The 23,493-nt window shown below is 37.7% G+C and overlaps 1 protein-coding gene across 1 annotated transcript in view; it reads left to right on the top strand.

The window, feature by feature from the left end:
• Positions 1 to 23,493, top strand: part of ENPEP (glutamyl aminopeptidase) — a 107,821-nt gene that overhangs the window by 30,219 nt on the left and 54,109 nt on the right. The window contains exons 4-8 of the mRNA XM_007450819.1: positions 11,141 to 11,261; positions 13,611 to 13,765; positions 14,200 to 14,313; positions 18,745 to 18,879; positions 19,624 to 19,689. Coding sequence (XP_007450881.1) covers positions 11,141 to 11,261; positions 13,611 to 13,765; positions 14,200 to 14,313; positions 18,745 to 18,879; positions 19,624 to 19,689 — 591 coding nt within the window. The remainder of the gene's footprint in view (positions 1 to 11,140; positions 11,262 to 13,610; positions 13,766 to 14,199; positions 14,314 to 18,744; positions 18,880 to 19,623; positions 19,690 to 23,493) is intronic.

The following is a 23,493-nucleotide window of genomic DNA, read 5'->3' as shown; positions in this document are numbered from 1 at the left end:
TTTAGTATTTTATATTATTTTATTTTATTTGTTTATTTATTTTTGCGGTACGCGGGCCTCTCACTGTTGTGGTCTCTCCCGTTGTGGAGCACAGGATCTGGATGCGCAGGCTCAGCGGCCATGGCTCACAGGCCCAGGCGCTCCGCGGCATGTGGGATCTTCCCAGACCGGGGAACGAACCCGTGTCCCCTGCATCGGCAGGAGGACTCCCAACCACTGCGCCACCAGGGAAGCCCTAGTATTTTTTCTTTGTATTTAATTTTTGGTAGTTTGATTAATACGTGTCTTGGCATGTTTCTCCTTGGATTTATCCTGTATGGGACTCTCTGTGCTTCCTGGACTTGATTGACTATTTCCTTTCCCATATTAGGGAAGTTTTCAACTATGATATCTTCAAATATTTTCTCAGTCCTTTTTTTTTCCTCTTTTTCTTCTGGGACCCCTATAATTCGAATGTTGGTGCGTTTAATGTTGTCCCAGAGGTCTCTGAGACTGTCCTCAATTCTTTTCATTTTTTTCTTTATTCTGCCCTGTGGTAGTTATTTCCACTATTTTATCTTCCAGGGCACTTATCCATTCTTCTGCCTCAGTTATTCTGCTATTGATTCCTTCTAGAGAATTTTTCATTTCATTTATTGTGTTGTTCAACATTGGTTTGCTCTTTAGTTATTGTAGGTCCTTGTTAAACGTTTCTTGTATTTTCTCCATTCTATTTCCAAGATTTTGGATCATCTTTACTATCATTACCCTGAATTCTTTTTCAGGTAGACTGCCTATTTCCTCTTCATTTGTTTGGTCTGGTGGGTTTTTACCTTGCTGCTTCATTTGCTGCATATTTCTGTCTTCTCATGTTGCTTAACTTACTGTGTTTGGGGTCTCCTTTTCGCAAGCTGCAGGTTCGTATTCACAATGTTTTTGGTGTCTGTCCCCCGTGGGTAAGGTTGGTTCAGTGGTTTGTGTAGGCTTCCTGGTGGAGGGGACTAGTGCCTGTGTTCTGGTGGATGAGGCTGGATCTCGTCTTTCTGGTTGGCAGGACCACATCCGGTTGTGTGTTTTGGTGTGTCTGTGAACTTATTATGATTTTAGGCAGCCTCTCTGCTAATGGGTGGGGTTGTGTTCCTGTCCTGCTAGTTGTTTGGCATAGGGTGTCCAGCACTGTTGCTTGCTGGTTGTTGAGTGGAGCTGGGTCTTAGCGTTGAGATGGAGATCTCTGGGAGAGCTTTTGCCGTTTGATATTATGTGGGCCATGCAGTCTCTGGTGGACCAATGTCCTGAACTCGGCTCTCCCACCTCAAAGGCTCAGGCCTGACACCCGGCTGGAGCACCAAGACCCTGTCAGCTACTCGGCTCAGAAGAAAAGGGAGGAAAAAAAAGAAAGAAAGAAAGGAAAAAATAAGATAGTTACTAAAATAAAAAAAATATTAAAAATAAAAATTAAAAATGTAATAAAAAAAGAAAGAAGAGAGTAGCCAAACCAAAAAACAAATCCACCAATGATAACAAGTGCTAAAAACTATATGAAAAAAAAAAGAAAAAACGGACAGACAGAACCCTAGGACAAACCATCAAAGAAAAGCTATACAGACAAAATCACACAAAGAAGCATACATATACACTATCAGAAAAAGAAAAAGAGAAAAATATATAAACATATGAAGAGAGAAGGAAGAGTGCAACCAAATTAACAAACAAATCTACCAGTGATAATAAGCTCTAAATACTAAATTGAGATAAACATAAAACCAGAAACAAATTAGATGCAGAAAGCAAACCCCAAGTCTGCAGTTGCTCCCAAAGTCCACCACCTCAATTTTGGGATGAATCGTTATCTATTCAGGTATTCCACAGATGCAGGGTATGTCAAGTTGATTGTGGAGATTTCATCCACTGCTCCTGAGGCTGCTGGGAGAAATTTCTCTTCTTTGTTTGCACAGCTCCTGGGGTTCAGCTTTGGATTTGGACCCGCCTCTGCATGTAGGTTGCCTGAGGGCGTCTATTCTTTGCCCTGACAGGAGGGGGTTAAAATAGCAGCTGATTAGGGGGCTCTGGCTCACTCAGGCCGGGGGAGGGAAGGGTACAGAATGCGGGGTGAGCCTGTGGCGACAGAGGTCGGTGTGACATTGCACCAGCCTGAGGCGCACCATGTGTTCTCCTGGGGAAGCTGTCCCTGGATGACAGGACGCTGGCAGTGGTGGGCTGCACAGGCTCCTGGGAGGGGACGTGTGGATAGTTACCTGTGCTTGCAGACAGGATTCTTGGTGGCTGCAGACTCAGCCTTAGCGTCTCATGCCCGTCTCGTGTCCACGCTGATAGCCACAGCTCACACCTGCCTCTGAAGCTTGTTTAGGTGGTGCTCTGAATCCCCTCTCCTCGTAGGCAGTTCTGGACTTTTTCCCAGACTCTCTCCCGGCTATCTGTGGTGCACTAGCCCCCCTCAGGCTGTGTTCACGCAGCCAACCCCAGTCCTCTCCCTGGGGTCTGACCTCCAAAGCCTAAGCCTCAGCTCCCAGCCCCGCCTGCCCCGGCAGGTGAGCAGACGAGCCTCTTGGGCTGGTGTGTGCTGGTCAGCACTGATCCTCTGTGCGGGAATCTCTCCATTTTTCCCTCCGCACCCCTGTTGCTGCGTTCTCCTCTGTGGCTATGAAGCTTCCCCCCCGCCCACCCCTCATCTCCCCCAGTGAAGGGGCTTTCTAGTGTGTGGAACTTTTCCTCCTTCACAGCTCCCTCCCTGAGGTGCAGGTCCCATTGCTATTCTTGTCTCTGTTTTTCCTTTTGCCCTACCCAGGTATGTAGGGAGTTTCTTGCCTTTTGGGAAGTCTGAGGTCTTCTGCCAGTGTTCAGTAGGTGTTCTGTAGTTGTTCTACATGTACATGTATTTTTAATGTATTTGTGGGGAGAAAGTTGATCTCCACGTCTTACTCCTCTGCCATCTTGAAGGTCTTCTGAGCGATACTTTTTAGAAACTCATCCATTAAATTATTGGATCTTTCTGCTGTTCTTCACTTCTGAGAAAATATGGCTAAAGTTGTATGCATATATCCATCATTACTATATCATACAGAGTATTTTCACTGCCCTAAAAATCCTCTATGCTCTACCTATTCATCTCTCCACCTCTCACACCCCAGCCTGTCATCAACTGATTTTGTGTGTGTGTGTGCGCGGTACGTGGGCCTCTCAATGTTGTGGCCTCGCCCGTTGCGGAGCACAGGCTCCGGACATGCAGGCTCAATGGCCACAGCTCACGGGCTCAGCAGCTCCGCAGCATGTGAGATCTTCCCGGACTGGGGCATGAACCCGTGTCCCCTGCTTCAGCAGGTGGACTCTCAACCACTGCGCCACCAGGGAAGCCCCACTGATCTCTTTATTGTCTCCATCTTTTTGACTCTTCCAAAATGTCAAATAGTTGGAATCATACAGTGTGTAGCCCTTTCAGATTCGTTTCTTTCACTTAATATTGATAATATGCATTTAAGGTTCCTCCCTGTTTTTCCATGGTTTCATAGCTTCTTTCTTTTTAGCACTGTGTAATATTCCATTCCCCAGTTTATCTGGTACATGAAAGACATCTTGCTGCTTCCAAGTTTTGGCAATTACAAATAAAGCTACTATAAACATCCTCGTGCAGGACTTTTTTAAAAATTTTTTATTAGTCATCCATTCTATGCACATCAGTGTATACATGTCAATACCAATCTCCCAATTAATCACAACATAACCCCAACACCTTGCCGCTTTCCCCACTTGGTGTCCATACATTTTTTCTCTATTTCTGTGTCTCAATTTCTGCTCTGCAAATGGGTTCATCTGTACCATTTTCTACGTTCCACATAAATGCGTTAATATACAATATTTGTTTCTCTCTTTCTGACTTTCTTCACTCTGTATGACAGTTTCTAGATGCATCCATGTCTCTAAAAATGACCCAATTTCATTCCTGTTTATGACTGAGTAATATTCCATTGTATATATGTACCACAACTTCTTTATCCATTCGTCTGTCACTGGGCGTTTAGGTTGCTTCCATGACCTGGCTATTGTAAATACTGCTGCAATCAACACTGGGTTGCATGTGTCTTTTTGAATTATGGTTTTCTCAGGTTATATGCCCAGGAGTGGGATTGCTGGGTCATATGGTAATTCTATTTTTAGTTCTTTAAGGAACCTCCATACTGTTCATAGTGGCTGCATCAATTTACATTCCCACCAACAGTGCAAGAGGGTTCCCTTTTCTCCACACCCTCTCCAGCATTTGTTGTTTATAGATTTTCTGATGATGCCATTCTAGCTGGTGTGAGGTGATACCTCATTGTAGTTCTGATTTGCATTTCTCTCATAATTAGTTATGTTGAGCAGCTTTTCATGTGCTTCCTGGCCATCTGTACGTCTTCTTTGGAGAAGTACCTATTTAGCACTTCTGCCCATTTTTGGATTGGGTTGTTTCTTTAATATTGAGCTGCATGAGCTGTTTATGTATTTTGGAGATTAATCCTTTGTCCACTGATTCCTTTGCAAATATTTTCTCCCATTGTGAGGGTTGTCTTTTCATCTTGTTTATGGTTTCCTTTCCTGTGCAAAAGCTTTTAAGTTTCATTAGGTCCCATTTATTTGTTTTTATTTCCATTACTCTAGGAGGTGGATCAAAAAAGATATTCCTGTGATTTATGTCAAAGAGTGTTCTTCCTATGTTTTTCTCTAAGAGTTTTATAGTGTCCGGTCTTACATTTAGGTCTCTAATCCATTTTGAGTTTATTTTTCTGTATGGTGTTAGGGAGTGTTCTAATTTCATTCTTTTACATGTAGCTGTCCAGTTTTCCCAGCACCACTTATTGAAGAGACTGTCTTTTCTCCATTGTATAACCTTGCCTCCTTTGTCATAGATTAACCATAGGTACGTGGGTTTCTCTCTGGGCTTTCTATCCCGTTCCATTGATCTACATTTCTGTTTCTGTGCCAGTACCATATTGTCTTGATTACTGTAGCTTTGTAGTATAGTCTGAAGTCAGGGAGTCTGATTCCTCCAGCTCCACTGTTTTCCCTCAAGACAGCTTTGGCTACTCGGGGTCTTTTGTGTCTCCACACAAATTTTAAGATTTTTTGTTCTAGTTCTGTAAAAAATGCCACTGGTAATTTGATAGGGATTGCATTGAATCTGTAGATTGCTTTCTGTAGTATACTCACTTTCACAATGTTGATTCTTCCAATCCAAGAACATGGTACATTTCTCCATCTGTTTGTGTCATTTTTAATTTCTTTCATCAGTGTCTTACACTTTTCTGCATACAGGAATTTTGTCTCCCTAGGTAGGTTTATTCCTAGGTATTTGATTCTTTTTGTTGCAATGTTAAATGGGAGTGTTTCCTTAATTCCTCTTTCAGATCTTTCATCATTAGTGTAGAGGAATGCAAGATATTTCTGTGCATTAATTTTGTATCTGCAACTTTACCAAATTCATTGATTAGCTCTAGTAGTTTTCTGGTGGCATCTTTAGGATTCTCTATGTATAGTATCATGACATCTGCAAACAGTGACAGTTTTACTTCTTCTTTTCCAGTTTGTATTCCTTTTATTTCTTTTTGCTTCTCTGATTGCCGTGGCTAGGACTTCCAAAACTATGTTGAATACTAGCAGTGAGAGTGGGCATCCTTGTCTTGTTCCTGATCTTAGAGGAAATGCTTTCAGTTTTTCACCATTGAGAATGATGTTTACTGTGGGTTTACTGTATATGGCCTTTATTATGTTGAAGTAGCTTCCCTCTATGCCCACTTTCTGGAGAGTTTTTATGATAAAAGGGTGTTGAATTTTGTCCAAAGCTTTTTCTGCATCTATTGAGATGATCATATGGTTTTTATTCTTCAATTTGTTAATACGGTGTATCACATTGATTGATTTGCGTACATTGAAGAATCCTTGTATCCCTGGGATAAACCCCACTTGATCACGGTGTATGATCCTTTTAATGTGTTGCTGGATTCTGTTTGCTAGTATTTTCTTGAGGATTTTTTTCATCTGTATTCATCAGCGATATTGGTCTGTAATTTTCTGTTTTTGTAGTATCTTTGTCTGGTTTTGGTATCAGGGTGATGGTGGCCTCACAGAATGAGTTTGGGTGTTTTCCTTCCTCTGAAACATTTTAGAAGAATTTGGGAAGAATGGGTGTTAGCTCTTCTCTAAATGTTTGATAGAATTCACCTGTGAAGCCATCTGGTCCTGGACTTTTGTTTGTTGGAAGACTCTTAATCACAGTTTCAATTTCATTACTTCTGATTGGTCTGTTCCTATTTTCTGTTTCTTCCTGTTCAGTCTTGGAAGGCTATACCTTTCTAAGATTTTGTCCTTTTCTTCCAGGTTGCGCATTTTATACGCATAGAGTTGCTTGTAGTAGCCTCTTAGGATGCTTTGTATTTCTGTGGTGTCTGTTGTAACTTCTCCTTTTTCATTTCTGATTTTATTGATTTGAATCCTCTCCCTCTTTTTCTTGATGAGTGGCTAATGGTTTATCAATTTTGTTTACCTTCTCAAAGAACCAGCTTTTAGTTTTATTGATCTTTGCTATTGTTTTCTTTGTTTCTATTTCATTTATTTCTTCTCTGATCTTTATGATTTCTTTCCTTCTGCTAACTTTGGGTTTTGTTTGTTCTTCTTTCTCTAGTTCCTTTAGCTGTAACGTTAAGATTGTTTATTTGAAATTTTTCTTGTTTCTTGAGGTGGGCTTGTATAGCTATAAAGTTCCCTCTTAGAACTGCTTTTGCTGCATCCCATAGGTTTTGGATCATAGTGTTTTCTCTATGTATTTTTTGATTTCCTCTGTGATTTCTTCAGTGATCTCTTGGTTATTTAATAACGTATTGTTTAGCCTCCATGTGTTTGTGTTTTTTATGTTTTTTTCCCTGTAATTGATTTCTAATCTCATAGTGTTGTGGTCAGGAAAAATGCTTGATATGATTTCAGTTTTGTTAAATTTACTGACGTTTGATTTGTGACCCATAATGTGATCTATCCTGGAGAATGTTCCATGCACACTTGAGAAGAAAGTGTAATCTGCTCGTTTTGGATGGAATGTCCTAAAAACATCAATTAAATCTATCTGGTCTGTTGTGCCATTTAAAGCTTGTGTTTCCTTATTAATTTTCTGTTTGGATGATCTGTCCATTGGTGTAAGTGAGGTGTTAAATTCCCCCACTATTACTGTGTTACTGTTGATTTCCTCTTTTAGAGCTGTTAGCAGTTGCCTTACGTATTGAGGTGCTCCTATGTTGGGTGCATATATAATTGTTCTATATTCTTCTTGGAGTGATCCCTTGATCATTATGTAGTGTCCTTCCTTGTCTCTTGTAATATTCTTTATTTTAAAGTCTTATTTTATTTGATACAACTATTGCTACTTCAGCTTTCTTTTGATTTCCATTTGCATGGAATATCTTTTTCCATCCCCTCACTTTCCATCTGTATGTCCCTAGGTCTGAAGTGGGTCTCTTATAGACAGCATATATATGGGTCTTGTTTTTGTATCCATTCAGCAAGCCTGTGTTGTGTGTTTTGGTTGGAGCATTTAATCCATTCATGTTTAAGGTAATTATCGATATGTATGTTCCTATGACCATTTTCTTAATTGTTTTGGGTCTGTTTTTGTAGATCCTTTTCTTCTCTTGTGTTTCCCACTTAGAGAAGTTCCTTTAGCATTTGCTGTAGAGCTGGTTTGGTGGTGTTGAATTCTTTTAGCTTTTGCTTCTCTGTAAAGCTTTTGATTTCTCCCATCGAATCTGAATGAGATCCTTACTGGGTAATCTTGGTTGTAGTTTCTTCCCTTTCATCACTCTAAGTATATCACGCCACTCCCTTCTGGCTTGTAGAGTTTCTGCTGAGAAATCCTGTTAACCTTATATTAACCTTATATTAACCTTATATTAACAAGGGAATTAATATATTCCCTTGTATGTTGTCGTTTTTCCCTTGCTGCTTTCAATAATGTTCCTTTGTCTTTAATTTTTGCCAATTTGATTACAATGTGTCTCGACATGTTTCTCCTTGGATTTATCATGTATGGGACTCTCTGTGCTACTTGGACTGGGCGGCTATTTCCTTTCTCATGTTACTGAAGTTTTCAACTATAATCTCTTCAAATATTTTCTCAGGTCCTTTCTCTCTCTCTTCTCCTTCTGGGTCCCCTATAATGCAAATGTTGTTGCATTTAATGTTGTCCCAGAGGTCTCTTAAGCTGTCTTCATTTCTTTTCATTCTTTTTTCTTTATTCTTTTCCGCACAGTGAATTCTACCATTCTGTCTTCCAGGTCACTTATCCGTTCTTCTGCCTCCGTTATTCTGCTATTGATTCCTTCTAGTGTAGTTTTCATTTCAGTTATTTTATTGTTCATCTGTTTCTTTGTCCTTTAATTCTTCTAGGTCTTCGTTAAACAGTTCTTGCATCTTCTCGATCTTTGCCTCCATTCTTTTTCCAACGTCCTGGATCATCTTCAGTATCATTATTCTGAATTCTTTTTCTGGAAGGTTGCCTATCTCCACTTCATTTTGTTGTTTTTCTAGGGTTTTATCTTGTTCCTTCATCTGGTACATAGCCCTCTGCCTTTTCATCTTGTCTGTCTTTGTGTGAATATGGGTTTTGCCCCACAGGCTGCAGAATTGTAGTTCTTCTTGCTTCTGCTGTCTGCCCTCTGGTGGATGAGGCTATCTAAGAGGCCTGTTGAAGTTTCCTGATGGGAGGGACTTGGTGTTGGATAGAGCTGGATAGAGCTGGCTGTTGCTCTGGTGGGCAGAGTTCAAAAAAACTTTAATCCGCTTGTCTGCTGATGGGTGGGGCTCGGTTCCCTCCTTGTTGGTTGTTTGGCCTGAGGCGACCCAACACTGGAGCCTAGCTGGGCTCTTTGGTGGGGCTAATGGCAGACTCAGGGAGGGCTCATGCCAAGAAGTACTTCCCAGAACTCCTGCTGCTAGTGTCCTTGTCCTTTGGTGAGCCACAGCTGCCCCCTGCCTCTGCAGGAGACCCTCCAATACTAGCAGGTAGGTCTGGTTCAGTCTACTATGGGGTCACTGTTCCTTCCCCTGGGTCCCGACGCGCACACTACTTTGTGTGTGCCCTCCAAGAGTGGAGTCTCTGTTTCCCCCAGTCCTGTCGAAGTCCTGCAATCAAATCCCTCTGCTTTCAAAGTCTGATTCTCTAGGAATTCCTCCTCCTGTTGTCAGACCCCCAGGTTGGGAAGCCTGATGTGGGGCTCAGAACCTTCACTGCAGTGGGTGACTTCTGTGGTATACGTGTTCTCCAGTTTGTGAGTCACCCACCCAGCAGTTATGGTACTTGATTTTATTGTGATAGCGTCCCTCCTACCATCTCATTGTGGCTTCTCCTTTGTCTTTGCATGTGGGGTATCTTTTTTGATGAGTCCCAGTGTCTTCCTGTCAATGATTGTTCAGCAGTTAGTTGTGATTCCAGTGTTCTCGAAAGAGGGAGTAGAGCATGTCCTTCTACTCTGCCATCTTGAACCAATCTCAGGACATGTTTTAAACTCCTTTGGGTAAACACAAAGGAGCGCAATTGTTGGGCCATATGTTAAGAGTATGTTTAGTTTTGTAAGAAACTGCCAAACTGTCCTCCAAAATGGCTGTACCATCTTGCATTCCCACCAGCAATGTATGGGAATTACTATTGCTCCACATCCTCACCAGCATTTGGTGTTGTCAGTGTTTTGGATTTTGGCATTGTAGTAGGTGTGCTGTGGTACCTCTTTGTTATTTTAATTTGCATCTCCTTGATGACATATGATGTGAAGCATCTTGTCATATACATACTTGATATCTGTATATCTTCTTTGGTGAGGTGTCTTGTTAAGGTCTTTGGCCCATTTTTTAATCAGGTTGTTTCCTTTCTTCTTGCTGAGTTTTAAGAGTTCTTTGTATATTTTGTATAACTTGTTTATGAGATGGACCTTCTAAAAATATTTCCTCCCAGTCTGCAGCTTATCTTCTCATTCTCTTGACATTGTCTTTCAGAGAGCAAAAGTTTTAATGAAGCCTAGCTTATCAGTTATTTCTTTCATAGATTATGCCCTTGGTGGTAAAGCTAAGAAGTCATCTTCATATCCAAAGTCATCTAGATTTTCCCCTATGTTATCTTCCAGGAGTTTTATAGTTTTGTGTTTTACATTTAGGTATGTGACCAATTTTGAGTTCATATTTGTGAAGGGTGTAAGGTCTGTGTCTAGATTTATTTTTTTGCAGATGGATGTTCAGTTATTCCAGCATCATTCATTGAAGATAGTGTCTTTGCTCCACTGTATTGCCTTTACTCCTTTGTAGATCAGTTGACTATATTTATGTGGGTCTATTTCTGGGCTCTCTATTGTCTTGTACTGATCTATTTTTCTATTGTTTTGTTAATACCACATTGTCGATTACTGTAGCTTTTCAGTAAGTCTTGAAGTCAGATATTATCAATCTTCCAATATTGTTTTTCTCCTTCAATATTGTGATGGCTACTTGGGGTTATACATGCTTAGAATTGGGGAGTAAAAAGTCTATATTTGGTTTGATTTATAAATTATGTCATGGCATAAAAATAATATCCTAGATACTTAGAGATGTAGCTTATCAAGATTTGGCTTATCAAGATGCCTCCCTCTAAAGAAAATTTTGAGTCATTATATTTTAGACTCTGGAAGTAGAATAGTTAATGTATCAAAAGGGTAGTGTGGGTAGCAATGGATAGAAAAGCAAATGGAAAACACGTATCTAAGGGCTCTTTAGATGAAAAAAAAATCACATGCCTTATTTCTTCAAAGACGAATTACACAAAGAGAGATAAATACATAGATACACAAATATTAAGAATATATGTTCTAAGTAGAAAAAAGTAATAACATTTAAAAAGTATACTGTACATTATGCCAACCATTGTGTCTTACATTATTTCTAGTCATTGAAATTACTTAGTGAGTTATACGGTATTCTTTACCTTTACATATGAGTCTCAGAGACGTGAAGTGATTTGTCCAAGACCATACAGAACTGGGATTCCAATTAGACTTACCTGGCTCCAAAGCCCACCTTCTTTGTACTATGTCATGCATCATAGTTTTTGTGTTTTTTCAAATGAAGAATTTTCACTGAATTTTTTTTATTTTAACAGCTCACTATATATGTCCAGCCAGAGCAAAAGCACACAGCTGAATATGCTGCAAATATAACTAAAAGTGTGTTTGATTATTTTGAAGACTACTTCGCTATGAATTATTCTCTTCCTAAATTAGGTGAGAACCATTTTTTCTTTTCTTATTTTTAATATTGCTTTTGTTTTCACCTAAGTTAACTCACTTCCTCCAGCTTTAGCATCCTTAGTTAATGGTCATCCCTTAGTCTTTTCATCATATGCCTATACTATGTATCTAATACTTACTAGATACTGAAAGATTCATTCTGGATTCCTCTAAGAATAATGTCTATACTCTGTTCTTACCTGATAAATGTATAGTATTTTATTTCCAAATAAAGATTGAAGTATATACATAAAACTGCAGACATTGATAATGATGGAACCAGAAAGAGCAACCTAGATCAGCTGATTTCAAAATTAGTACCCATCCCAACAGCTTACATTGCCTCCCTACCATCAGTGAGTTAATAAATAATAGGGATAAATAATGCTGTCAGAGTCCCATGTACTTCCAGTCTTTCCATTGTTGTACAAGACTAATTTTAGATTCTTCAGCAGTTAAAATGAACTGGTGCTCCTTCCATAAGTATTTTTTCTAATATGGAGGATGTGGGGAACATGTTTTCTTTTTAAAATAAAAATAGTGCTATAATCAAAATGGTATGGATATGACACTTCTATCAACAGCAAAAATGCTTTAATAGTAAGCTTGAGTGGTATTAGCAAAGACTTTAAATGTAACACCCATATAGATGTCTGTAGGGATGAAATGAAGGCAACAAGAAAACCAACAAACCAACAATCAACTTCTCTATTTCTGTTTCTGCCCTTTAATAAATTACCAATGCAAAGCAACTGGAATGTCAAATTCTCTACATAGGAATGGCTGTGGCTCTGAGCAACTTTGTGGATGCTCCGTTTTTGTTTTTGTTTTTGTTTTTTAATTGCTTAACAGCTATTAGAGAAGGTGACATGAAGAGAAACAACTTTCCATCAAAATCAGAATAATATCTAATAAAATGTTAATCACATTAATTTAAAAGTCTTTTTCTCTTTACCTCTCTTGTACCACCCATGATAACCTGGGAAGTGGAAATCTCACAAATTTATTTCTCTGTTCTCTTTTCTTCCTCCTTCTCTCCCATATTCCTTCTTCTTCTTCATACTTTTATATGCATTTTCAACGCTTTCAGAATTGACTCTTAGACTTTCCTTACAATTGATTACTGCATTTATCCACCCCCTAAGTTAAATGCACTGGAGTTAATTAATTATAATGTCAATACTCACCAAAGGAATGAGGTTTAAAAAAATTCCTTTTGTTCATGGGTTAGGTACAAATTACACTCTGTAACATTATGGAAAATACTGGCCCTTGCGGGGAATATTTCTCCAAACTTTAAGAGGTACTCTTGTGACAAAATAACCAAACCTAAGAATGAAAATAACACTAAAAGTAAACTACTGCTGTAATTTTGACATCCATTTAAGATGTATCCATTTTCATTCTTTTTATAAAAAGCTTTAAGAATCTTTATTTTAACCATAAAGAAAGGACCTTTTCTTTATGTTAGATGAAAATTTAACTTATTTTCATTTATGTGCCTAATTTAAATTATATGTAATAATAAATAAATCCCATGCTTATTATAGTTCATTTACTGGAGAAGCTGCGTTCTGTCCACCAATCCAACTGAAACTTTTCTGTTTTGGGATTTAACATAGAGCTGATCAACACTGCCTCTTTCTGTCAGATAGCATGTCTACCATTATAGGTCCCAGCAAAAATAAGGACTAGAAAGTCTAGATTGAATTCAACATTTTAGACCTGGAAGGGAATTTCTAGAGAATATAGTCAATTCCATGTTGATCCAACTAATTTAATACATACATACAAGTGGATGGTAAGCTATTCAATTAGTAGGGAATCTGGTTGACCACAAATTGTACAGAATTAGGGAAAAAGTGGAATTTTGTATTCTCTAATAATCTGTTTCCTTGGACAGAAATATATTTCTACACACTTGGAAGCTCTGTACTTCTAAGACCTCATTTGAAAACTTCATTCTCTTATTCCTTACAGCATATACCCCCAAACAGAAGCTTGGTATGATCTAAGTGAAAGTCATGGGGAAAAAAAGCAAATAAAAATGAAATACAGAAAGGAACAAAAGACATAAAATTATAGAGGATTTGAACAGAGCACTGCCAATAGTATTCTTAAAAAATAAAAGACACATTGATATCTGGAGCCAACAGGAAGAGTTCCATGGAAATTTTGAGTGCATTAAAGACTGAAAAGGTTACACAAATAGATGATTGTTTTTCACTCTGAGAAATTATTTTTAGTCTTTTAAAAAACGTTCATCAAAAGAACTTAATTTGGTAAGAAGTGTTATGAACAAAATGGAAAGAATGTATTTCTCACTGGACTCTTTTTCCATAGATAAAATCGCTATTCCAGATTTTGGCACTGGGGCTATGGAGAACTGGGGACTCATCACTTACAGAGAAACAAACCTGCTTTATGACCCTAATGAATCAGCCTCATCAAACCAGCAGAGGGTGGCCACTGTGGTTGCCCATGAACTTGTGCATCAGGTATAGAATCTTAGCACCAACTTAGCTTATTTTAAAAAGTGGCTTAAGACCATAGGAATGATTGAAATTATAACTTAGCAAATAAAAAATAGCCAACCCAGAAAATCCTGCTGGAAAGTCTTTCTTACTGCTAATAAACATTTTACCATAAAGAAACTTTTAAGACACACTGTTTTGCCTTTAGTAAATACACGAGGTTTTCCTATAACTTTAAATATTCCCAGTACTACCAAAATAAAGATAATAAACTAAGGAGAATTTCAGATCACTTAAAAACCAGGAGAAATAAAGCAGGAAATAAATGCTAAGTATGATGTCTGCCACTTTTGTGTCAAGTGACAAAATTTGCAAGAACAAATGAATGTACTGAAATTTTCTAGGCCTTTCTACCAAAGGCATGAGAATTTAACCCTCTTTCTTGCTTATAATTTCAGTGGTTTGGAAATACTGTGACCATGGAATGGTGGGAAGACTTGTGGTTAAACGAAGGGTTTGCTTCCTTCTTTGAGTTCCTGGGAGTAGACCATGCAGAAAAAGAGTGGCAAATGGTGAGTCCTAAACATATAAGTTCCAAATCTCTGTTTTCCTCATATCAAGCTGATCGAAGCCTTTGGACTATGACAGTGGCCCTGAGTTTGGGGCCAAGTGCAGTATCGAATTGGGAATTCCATTGGGAGGCTGGGGTGGAACCAGCTGCCTCCACTGAACTACACCATGCTCAGAGCCTATGCCCAGGCCCTAGAGGGCAACTGACCACCACGAGCCAAGAATGTGGTTGGTAGAGTCATTCAAGAACACGTGCCAGGGCAGGAAAAAAATATCTAGCTTAGACACTGCCAACTCTGTGTTCAAGAAGGTATCTGCAGTGCTAACCCTTTGAAAAATGTCCAAGCCTAATTTTATAAATGACTTCCCTTACACAGGTTGCTGAAATGACACGGTAAAGAGATAAACGCATAAACTTAGTAGTTAGACTCAGGTTCAAATCTTGCACACATCATTTCTTAGATGCGTTACAGGGAATGTGACCTCGAGCAAGTTACATATCCTCTCTGAGTCAGTTCTCTCCTCTATGAAAGAAGAACACTGTTCTCTGTATTGTAAGCTTAAAAGCTTCCAAAATGTACATGTAATTACTATTATTATTCTGTGTCTCTGAGGGGCCTGGAACAGAGGCTTCTATGAACTCTGCAGATATCTTTCCCAAAAAGCTACACCTGTTTTCATCTGTATTTAGATGGTGTGGGTATTCTTATCAGTTTGTATATATAATAGTATAAGTGTGTGGTTATGTGAAAGTAGCATTGCAGGAGGTTGTGTACTGTATAGACTACTGCCCTCCACTGCATACAATAAGAAGAGTGTTAGATGCTCGCAGCCCTTGCAGTTTTCACAACCTGCTTTAAAAAGTGAAAAAGTTAAACTGGTGAACTCAAAGTCCACCAATTTAAATGTAAATCTCATTCCAAACACCCTCACAGAAATACCCACAATAATGTTTGAGTAAATACCTCGGCACCATGGCCCCATCAATCAATGTGACATAAAATTAACCATCCCAAATATTTAAAATTTAAAAGACTGATAATACCAAATGTAGGTAAATTTGTGGAGCAATTTCAAGTCACATACATTGCTGGTAGACATGATACAGTCACCCTGGAAAATAGTGTGGCCACTTTTTATAAGTTAAACATACATTTATCATATAATCCAGCAATCCTACTCCAAGAGACATGAAAACACTTATCCACACAAAACCTGCATGTAAATGCACTTAATGGGAATATTCATAATAGCCAACTGCTGGAAACAACTCAAATTTATAAATAAATTGTAGCGTATTGATACAATAGAATACTACTCAACAGCAGAAGGAGCAAACTACTGGTAAAATAACATTGTGGATGAATCTTTAAAGCATTTGCTATGTGGAAAAAGGCATCTGTGAATGACTACATACTGAATGAGTCCATTTGTTTGACATTCTAGAAAAGACAAAACTATAGGAATAAAATACATATCACTGGTTGTCAGGGACTGAGGTGAAAGGAGGAGAGGGACTGAAAAAGGATTCAAGGGAACTTTTGGGGATAAGAAATTTTTCCATATCTTGACTATGATTGTAGTTAAGATTGTTTATATCTGTCAAAACTCATCAAACTGTCTACTTTAAGAGGATAAATTTTAATAATGTAAATTATATTTCAAAAAACTTAACTTTAAAAAAATGGACCAAGAAAAGCATTAATTAAATTATAAAATTAATTCAACAATTAACTTCTAATAAATGTTTTCAGATTATAAAAACAAATTACTGAAAAAATGTTCAATTAGTATTTGGTATTGCATCCTTGTTATTTCCTCATATCACAAAAGTATACTTTGAGAACAAGTTAGTCTATAAATTAAAACTGAAAGATTAAAAAAAAGTGAAAAAGTTAATTTGCAACAATTGCTTCTTTAAAATTTAATCTACATTGTGGTTTTTCAAGGATGGAACTATTGACATTTGGGCCAGATAATTCTTTGTTGTGGGGACTGTCCTGTGTATTGTAGGGTATTTAGTAGCATCCCTGGCCTGTATCTATTAGATACCAGTAACCCTCCACCCCAGCTGTGAAACCAAAAATGTCTCCATAAGACGGTGTGGAGAAACAGAACCCTCCTACTCTGTTGGTGGGAATGAAAGTTGGTGCAGCCAATACAGAAAACAGTATGGAAATTCCTCATAAAACTACCACATGCTCCAGCAATCCCACTCCTGGACGTATACCTGGACAAAACTATAAATCAAAGAGATACATGCACCCCTATGTTCACAGCAGCACTATTCACAATAGCCAACACATGGAAACAACCTAAATGTTCATCAAAAGATGAATGGATAAAGACGATGTTGTACATATATACAATGGAATATTACTCAGCTATAAAAAAGAAGGAAATAATGCCATTTGCAGCAACACGGATGCAACTAGAGATGATCACACTAAGTAAGTCAGAAAGAGAAAGACAGATACCATATGATATCACTTATATGTGGAATCTAAAATATGGCACAATGAACTTATCTACAAAACAGAAACGGACTCACAGACATAGAGAACAGACTTGTGCCAAGGGGTGGGAGAGGGAGAGGGATGGACTGAGAGTTTGGGGTTAGTAGATGCAAACTATTACATTTAGAATGGATAAACAACAAGGTCCTACTGTATAGCACAGGGAACTATATCCAGTCTCCCAGGATAAACCATAATGGAAAAGAATATAAAAAATAATGTATGTATGTGTATAACTGAGTCACTTTGCTGTATGGTAGAAATTAGCATGACATTGTAAATCAACAATACTTCAATTTAAAAAAGAGAGAAAACAACAGAAAAATGTCTCCACATATTGCCAGATGTCATCTGAATGATAAAATGTCCCCTAGTTGAGGACAATTCATCTATGTTGAAAATTGCTGATTTCATAATTCATTGAAATTAAACTATATAAATGAAAAATTATTTTGTCCTGTATTTTCTATAAAGTAACCCTTCTTATATCAAGATGTATTGTTTATATAATATATTGTATATGTAATATTTTAACATTCCATTTTCAGTGTTTCAAAAACAATTAAATATTGGAAAACTTTAGTATGCAGTTCTTAAATGAAATTTAATCATACGATCCAACTCATTCATTCTTCATCTATTCATTCATTCTTCATTCAGTGAACACTACAGAGGACCCAAAACTGAATAAAACACACTTCCTGCCCTTACAGAAGTTCCTAATTTAGGGTCTGGTGGTAGAGGGAATAGATAAACAAAGATACATTGTAAGAGAGCTTGATAAGTACCACAATAGTGGAGCCTCATTTTACAGGTGAAAAAATCTGATGCCCAGGAAGGTTATGTACCTTCCAAATGTCACACAGACAATTGGTAGCACAGCCAAGATGAGAGTCAAATTTCCTGACACTGAGATTAAGATCCTTTCTTCTTACCTAAACATTTTAGGGGAACAAAAATTAAAATCCAAGACAAAATTACCTTGATTGACAGTCATCACTTGACAATAGTACCTTGCCTATTATAAGTGGAATTCACAAAATTGGAAAATGTAAACTAATATAGCATGCTCCCTTTGGGAAATATTTTTGATGAAGTAAGATCAATAAAGCTTTTGATTTTTATTATTGGTGATTTAATAGAACTAGATTTCAGAATCTAATTGATTAAGAATCAAAATAACAACAGCAGGTAGTGTGTTAGGTTTTCACTCTGTGCCAGGTACTATGTCAAATGCCTACCATGCAATATCTCATTAAATCCTCTGCACGTTTCTAAAAATGTAGCTGCCATCATGGGTGAGGGAAATTACTTAAACTCACATGTCTAGAAAGTGGAGAAACTGATCTTTGAACCTAGGAAGTTTGACTATAGTGCTAGACCTCTCAAACACTATTTTGCTGAGAAAACCTAGGACAGGAATGAGAAGGTAATTATTATAACTAAAGCAAAAGTTAATGTTTTCTTCAATTAATTATGAATCATCCAAATTCCAATGATTAATGGAAAAAGACCCCTAAAACAATTTTTGGCAAATCAACACGTTTCCTTAAGTCTCAGACAAATCTGTGGGGTGATATCATCATTCTTTATGCACACATATGAAACAGGGCTTGAAAAGTTTGGCTCATGTCTGAAAGTCACACAGAAGTAGCAGAAACAGAATTTATAAATGCTTCTGTCTTCTTGGCCTGCCATATAGGGGTGAAGTCAAGGGAATTATAAGTAGAAGGGAATGGAATCCGTATAGAAAAATCAGTGCAAAATATGATTAATTTGAACATCGAATATTTGTTTTAAATAATATGAGTCATTTATATTTATTTCCCCCCAATGTGTATTATATAAATGATATTTTGATATTTAAACCACTATAAAGGAAGTGCTAGATTTCTTTGGTTCATTCTGTCATTTCAGCGTGATCAGATGCTACTTGAAGATGTATTACCTGTACAAGAGGATGATTCTTTGATATCTTCACACCCAATTATAGTCACTGTGACAACTCCTGATGAAATAACATCTGTTTTTGATGGGATTTCCTATAGCAAGGTGCGGAAAATATAACACTGTTTTGAATGTCTTCCTGTTTGGGGAAGCAAACATGGGGAAGCAACGTTTTTCTGGTCAGTTACTTGAAAACGGATTTTTAAATCTATGAATAATGCATTTAAAATTAATCTTATAACATATGAAATGCAAGTAGACAGCAGAAGTATTCATCGGACTCTTCAGACTAAATAAAATCAAATGAGATAAACCACTTTGGAAGAGTAGCATTTTATGCCTAAATTATATACGTAATCTATATTAAACTATCTGACTAGATTAATTCCTCAACTGTCTACTCCCCTCTGTTAAAATATAATTATTTTTTCCAAATATTCCAATATACTTAAGAAGTAGCCAGAATTTTATCCTGAAGTTGCTCTCCTTGTTCATCAAAGAACATGACTTTTCTAAAACTTTCTCCAGTTTCTCTTTCATTAGGAAAGCCCCATCTACTGGTTCATGTGGTGAAGTGCAATAATTATTTGAACCTTGTTACTGAAACGATGGCCATTTTATCAATTTCTCCTTGCCTTTCAGTTATTTTAGAAGCATAGATACAGGGGGTATGCCAAGTGGTATTTTCATCCTAAAATCACAGATTGATAGCCATATTATTTAGCAGAATCATCTTAAAGACATTATCTCACACATATGATCATGAAATACTAGTCACAATAGTGATCACTGATACTTGTTTCTTACATATCCTTTATTAATTTAACTTGCCATTCTTTTCCATTATAGGGAGCTTCCATTCTGAGAATGCTTGAAGACTGGATAACACCAGAGAAATTTCAAAAAGGATGTCAGGTATGATTTATTACTTTTAATATTATTAAAAAACTACACTGATATATGGCTGATGAATGTTAAGATATGTGATTAATTAAGGACAATTCCCTTTTCACTTTTCCTTTCCTTGCTCAAGGATAATATTGCAAAACACAAAAAGGTGATCACATCCAGGTTAGTACCTACGTTGTATCTGTAACTGTCATTTAACAAAAGTTTCACAGAGAAGTGAAACAGATTACTTAGTTATTTTTTTACACCCTTTACACGTGTATTAGCTCAGTCTGCCATAACAAAACACCATAGATTGGGTGGCATAACAACAGAAATTTATTTTCTCACAGTTCTGTAGACTAAGAAGTCCAAGACCAAGGTGCTGGCAGACTCAGTTTTCGGTGAGAGTTTTCTTTCTGGCTTCCAGATGGTCACCTTTTTGCTGTGTCCTCACATAGCAGAGAGAGAGAGAGAAACTTATGGTGCCTCTTCTTATAAGGACACTGATCCCATCATGAGGCTCCCACCCTCATGATCTCATCTAAACCTCACCCTAAACCTCCCAAAAGCCTCATCTCCAAATACCAACACATTGGGCATTAGGCCTTCAAAGTATGAATTTTGGGGGAACACAATTCAGTCTATAGCAACATAATATAACAAATTTAAATCTATCTATAAAGCTCTTCCATTATAGTTTTTAAAAGGACTTTTTCCTTATTATTGGATTATAAAATGGTTAACACACATATTCCTATTATGATAAAATCTGAATAAAGAGGGCCTGCTTCCGTTTGGAAAGAGAAATAACAGTCAATTTCTTAAAGCATTTCACACATCCCACTTAAGCTTATCCCTCCAGTGGATGTTTCAATTCCATTGCTGTTCCTCTAGACCATAAGCCAATTCTCTCAGGGTTTTATATTATCTATATTATCTATATTACCACCATTGCTACAATGTCCCTGTAACTGTCCTGTCTGCAGGTTGGCTCTGTTGTAGCCTAGGGATGGAACTGTCTTCCTACTCTTTCTCTTCCATCTCCATCCCCCCTACTGTGACATCCCAGGTAGTAGGCAGAGCAGCGCTGATGGTATCCAATCCATAAAATAGAAAATGGGTGAGAGCAGTGCCCTGCTAGCTTTCCCAAAGGGTACCAGTACTTCCTTTGGATGTGATTCCCCAGGACAGTGCCTGCCCACCATTCCTACAGCTCTCACTACTGCCAAGTCTTATGTGGCAACCAGCATTCTCCATAATACCATAAAAGGAAATGGTCCCCTTCTACCCAATACTTAAATTCCTAGGTGACTATTAAAGTAAAAAATAAGGACAAGGATTTAGGAAATATTCAGGGAACACATCAGTACATTTTACTACTTTTGTCCATGAATAAAATATTCTGTGTGGACATTAGGTGGAAAGAGAGAAGCTATGTGTTTATTCTTAAGTGTACATTAGAACATCTTGTAAACTTTTCATCAGCTTCAGACTCAAATTTCATACTTCTCTAACTGTAAGCACCTCTTGTGAGGAACTGTGTCTTCTATATTTTTGCATATAGTAGGAGACTGCATTACAGATGTTAGAAGATCCAAAAAATGCCTCTTGAATGAATGAATGGCCTATAATAAATAATATGGAATACAAAAATAAAGACAATTCATTTTTAAAAGTAAATTAAAATTTCATTTGCATAGTTTTCATTCTAAATTAAACTGATGAATAACACATTCTTGGAATCTTCAAAGTGGACTACAAATTAAATAATTTTTCATATTAACTTGTTTGAGAAGTACCAAAAGAGTCTTTAAAAGAGAATACCTATCTAATAATTTAATAATACTCTTGCATTTTATTTAGCTCATATCTGTGATATAATTAATTAACCCAGTCCAGTCTAAAACTAATATTTCTCACGTTAAAACCATCTTCCTCCACCCTAACTGCGACTACAAATGGCGCTAGAATGAGTAGATACTAATTTTCATACCGTTATAGTGCTATGGAATTAATTTACAAAAAAGACACTGAAACACTCATTTTTTGCCTTCAATCTTCAAACACTAACTAATATCTGAAAATAGTATATGATCAATATAGGCCATACTAAATAAGCTCTCAAACCAATTGGAACATCCCTTCACATAATTCTAGTATCCAAATGTATCTCTCCTTGATTTATCATCATGCTATGACTGCTGCCCCTAAACCCCACAATATGTGACACTGTCCAAGACTTTTCCTTTGCAAATACTAACTTTCTACCAAAAGTGACTCTTCATTAGCTAACCTGGTGTGGCGCTAACTCTGGGGATGGCCAGCTCTCTGTTCTCTTTCATACTCATCACTTTAACCCCAAACCCAATCTCAGACAGCAAAGTAGGTACAGAGTGAGGGGAATTAAGAGTAAAACCAAGGCTTCTCTGGTGGCGCAGTGGTTGAGAGTCCGCCTGCCGATGCAGGGGACACGGGTTTGCGCCCCGGTCTGGGAAGATCCCACGTGCTGCGGAGCGGCTGGGCCCGTGAGCCATGGCCGCTGAGCCTGCGCTTCCGGAGCCTGTGCTCCGCAACGGGAGAGGCCGCAACAGTGAGAGGCCCGCGTACCGCAAAAAAAAAAAAAAGAGTAAAACCATCAAATGGAAAATCTTTCAGGCTGTGCTTGCATGTAAAAAAGCATATTAAATTATGGAGCACTGATAACAATGTATGGTCATGAAACAGAAGCTGAGAAATTATATCCATCCTTTCTTTTTCTCCTAGTATCAGTAGTATCGCTGATAAGACAGGAATGGTTCAACTGGAAAATGTCCTGTCCCTTCCTGAGATACTAGTCATAGAAACACTGTTCCTTTCCTTTGTGCACACTGATACTAACTGAGGGACTATTACTGGGGGACCTAGGTCATCGTGAACTTTTGACTGGAATGACTAAATCGTGATTATGCAAGGTGAAGAAGGAAATTTCTTAATATAGAATATTCAAAAGCACTAATCCAGACAAAACAAAATTAGTTCCTTTTAATATACTGCTTATATAAGCCTCTAGCTAAGGTGAAGCAAGAAACTGCAATTTAAAAAATAGTAACAATAACAACAGTGACGAAAACCACACAAACTGATCCAGGATTCAGAAGTCTCTTCACCGTAATCTCAGGCAAATCTCCTCACCTCTCTAGACACCAGTTTCCTTCATGCCCAAAATGTGAGAGTTGTATAAAATAGTATTTAAGGTTCCTTTCAGTTCCAAGATTGCATGTTTTTAAGTACAAGTCACCATGAATATACAAAGAAACTCCTCTAAATTAATTTTAAGAAGATACTATTCACTAGAAATCATCATTAACAGGCAGCTATGATTATAATTATTACTATCCCGAGCATCCAATTATTTTACTAAGAAGGAATGAATGATCTATGCAAAACTCTGGAACAACTTAAATTTGATACAGAATCCATGCCTTTCATTTCTTCTCCCTTCCTTCGCCTGCCCTCCAGTGGCAGTGCTGAGCAGTGAACCAATCAAAAGAACAAATATGAAGGCAGCATTCCAAACTGGCCTCAACCCTCTCCCAGGCATCTTGGAGCAGTCCAGATAATATTGTTTTCTCTCTCTATGCCTAAAAAGAGGAATTTAGAAGATAACAGGACTAAGGTATAGCACCTCCTGAAAATTAGAGCAACTCAGAGTGAAAATGATATGAGCAAAGTCAACCACTGGTTATTTTCTTTGAAGGTTCAAAGACCACTTAAGAAGGTTCTATTTCTATCAAAGACTTCCACATTTTAAACAGGACAATTCTAGAGCATAACAGAGGAGTTATACAG

Source organism: Lipotes vexillifer, unplaced genomic scaffold (assembly GCF_000442215.2).
Source record: "Lipotes vexillifer unplaced genomic scaffold, Lipotes_vexillifer_v1.1 scaffold529, whole genome shotgun sequence".
NCBI classification, from domain to species: Eukaryota; Metazoa; Chordata; class Mammalia; order Artiodactyla; family Lipotidae; genus Lipotes; species Lipotes vexillifer.
The sequence above is the reverse complement of the archived record's forward strand: the minus strand, read 5'-3'. Positions and strand labels throughout refer to the sequence as shown.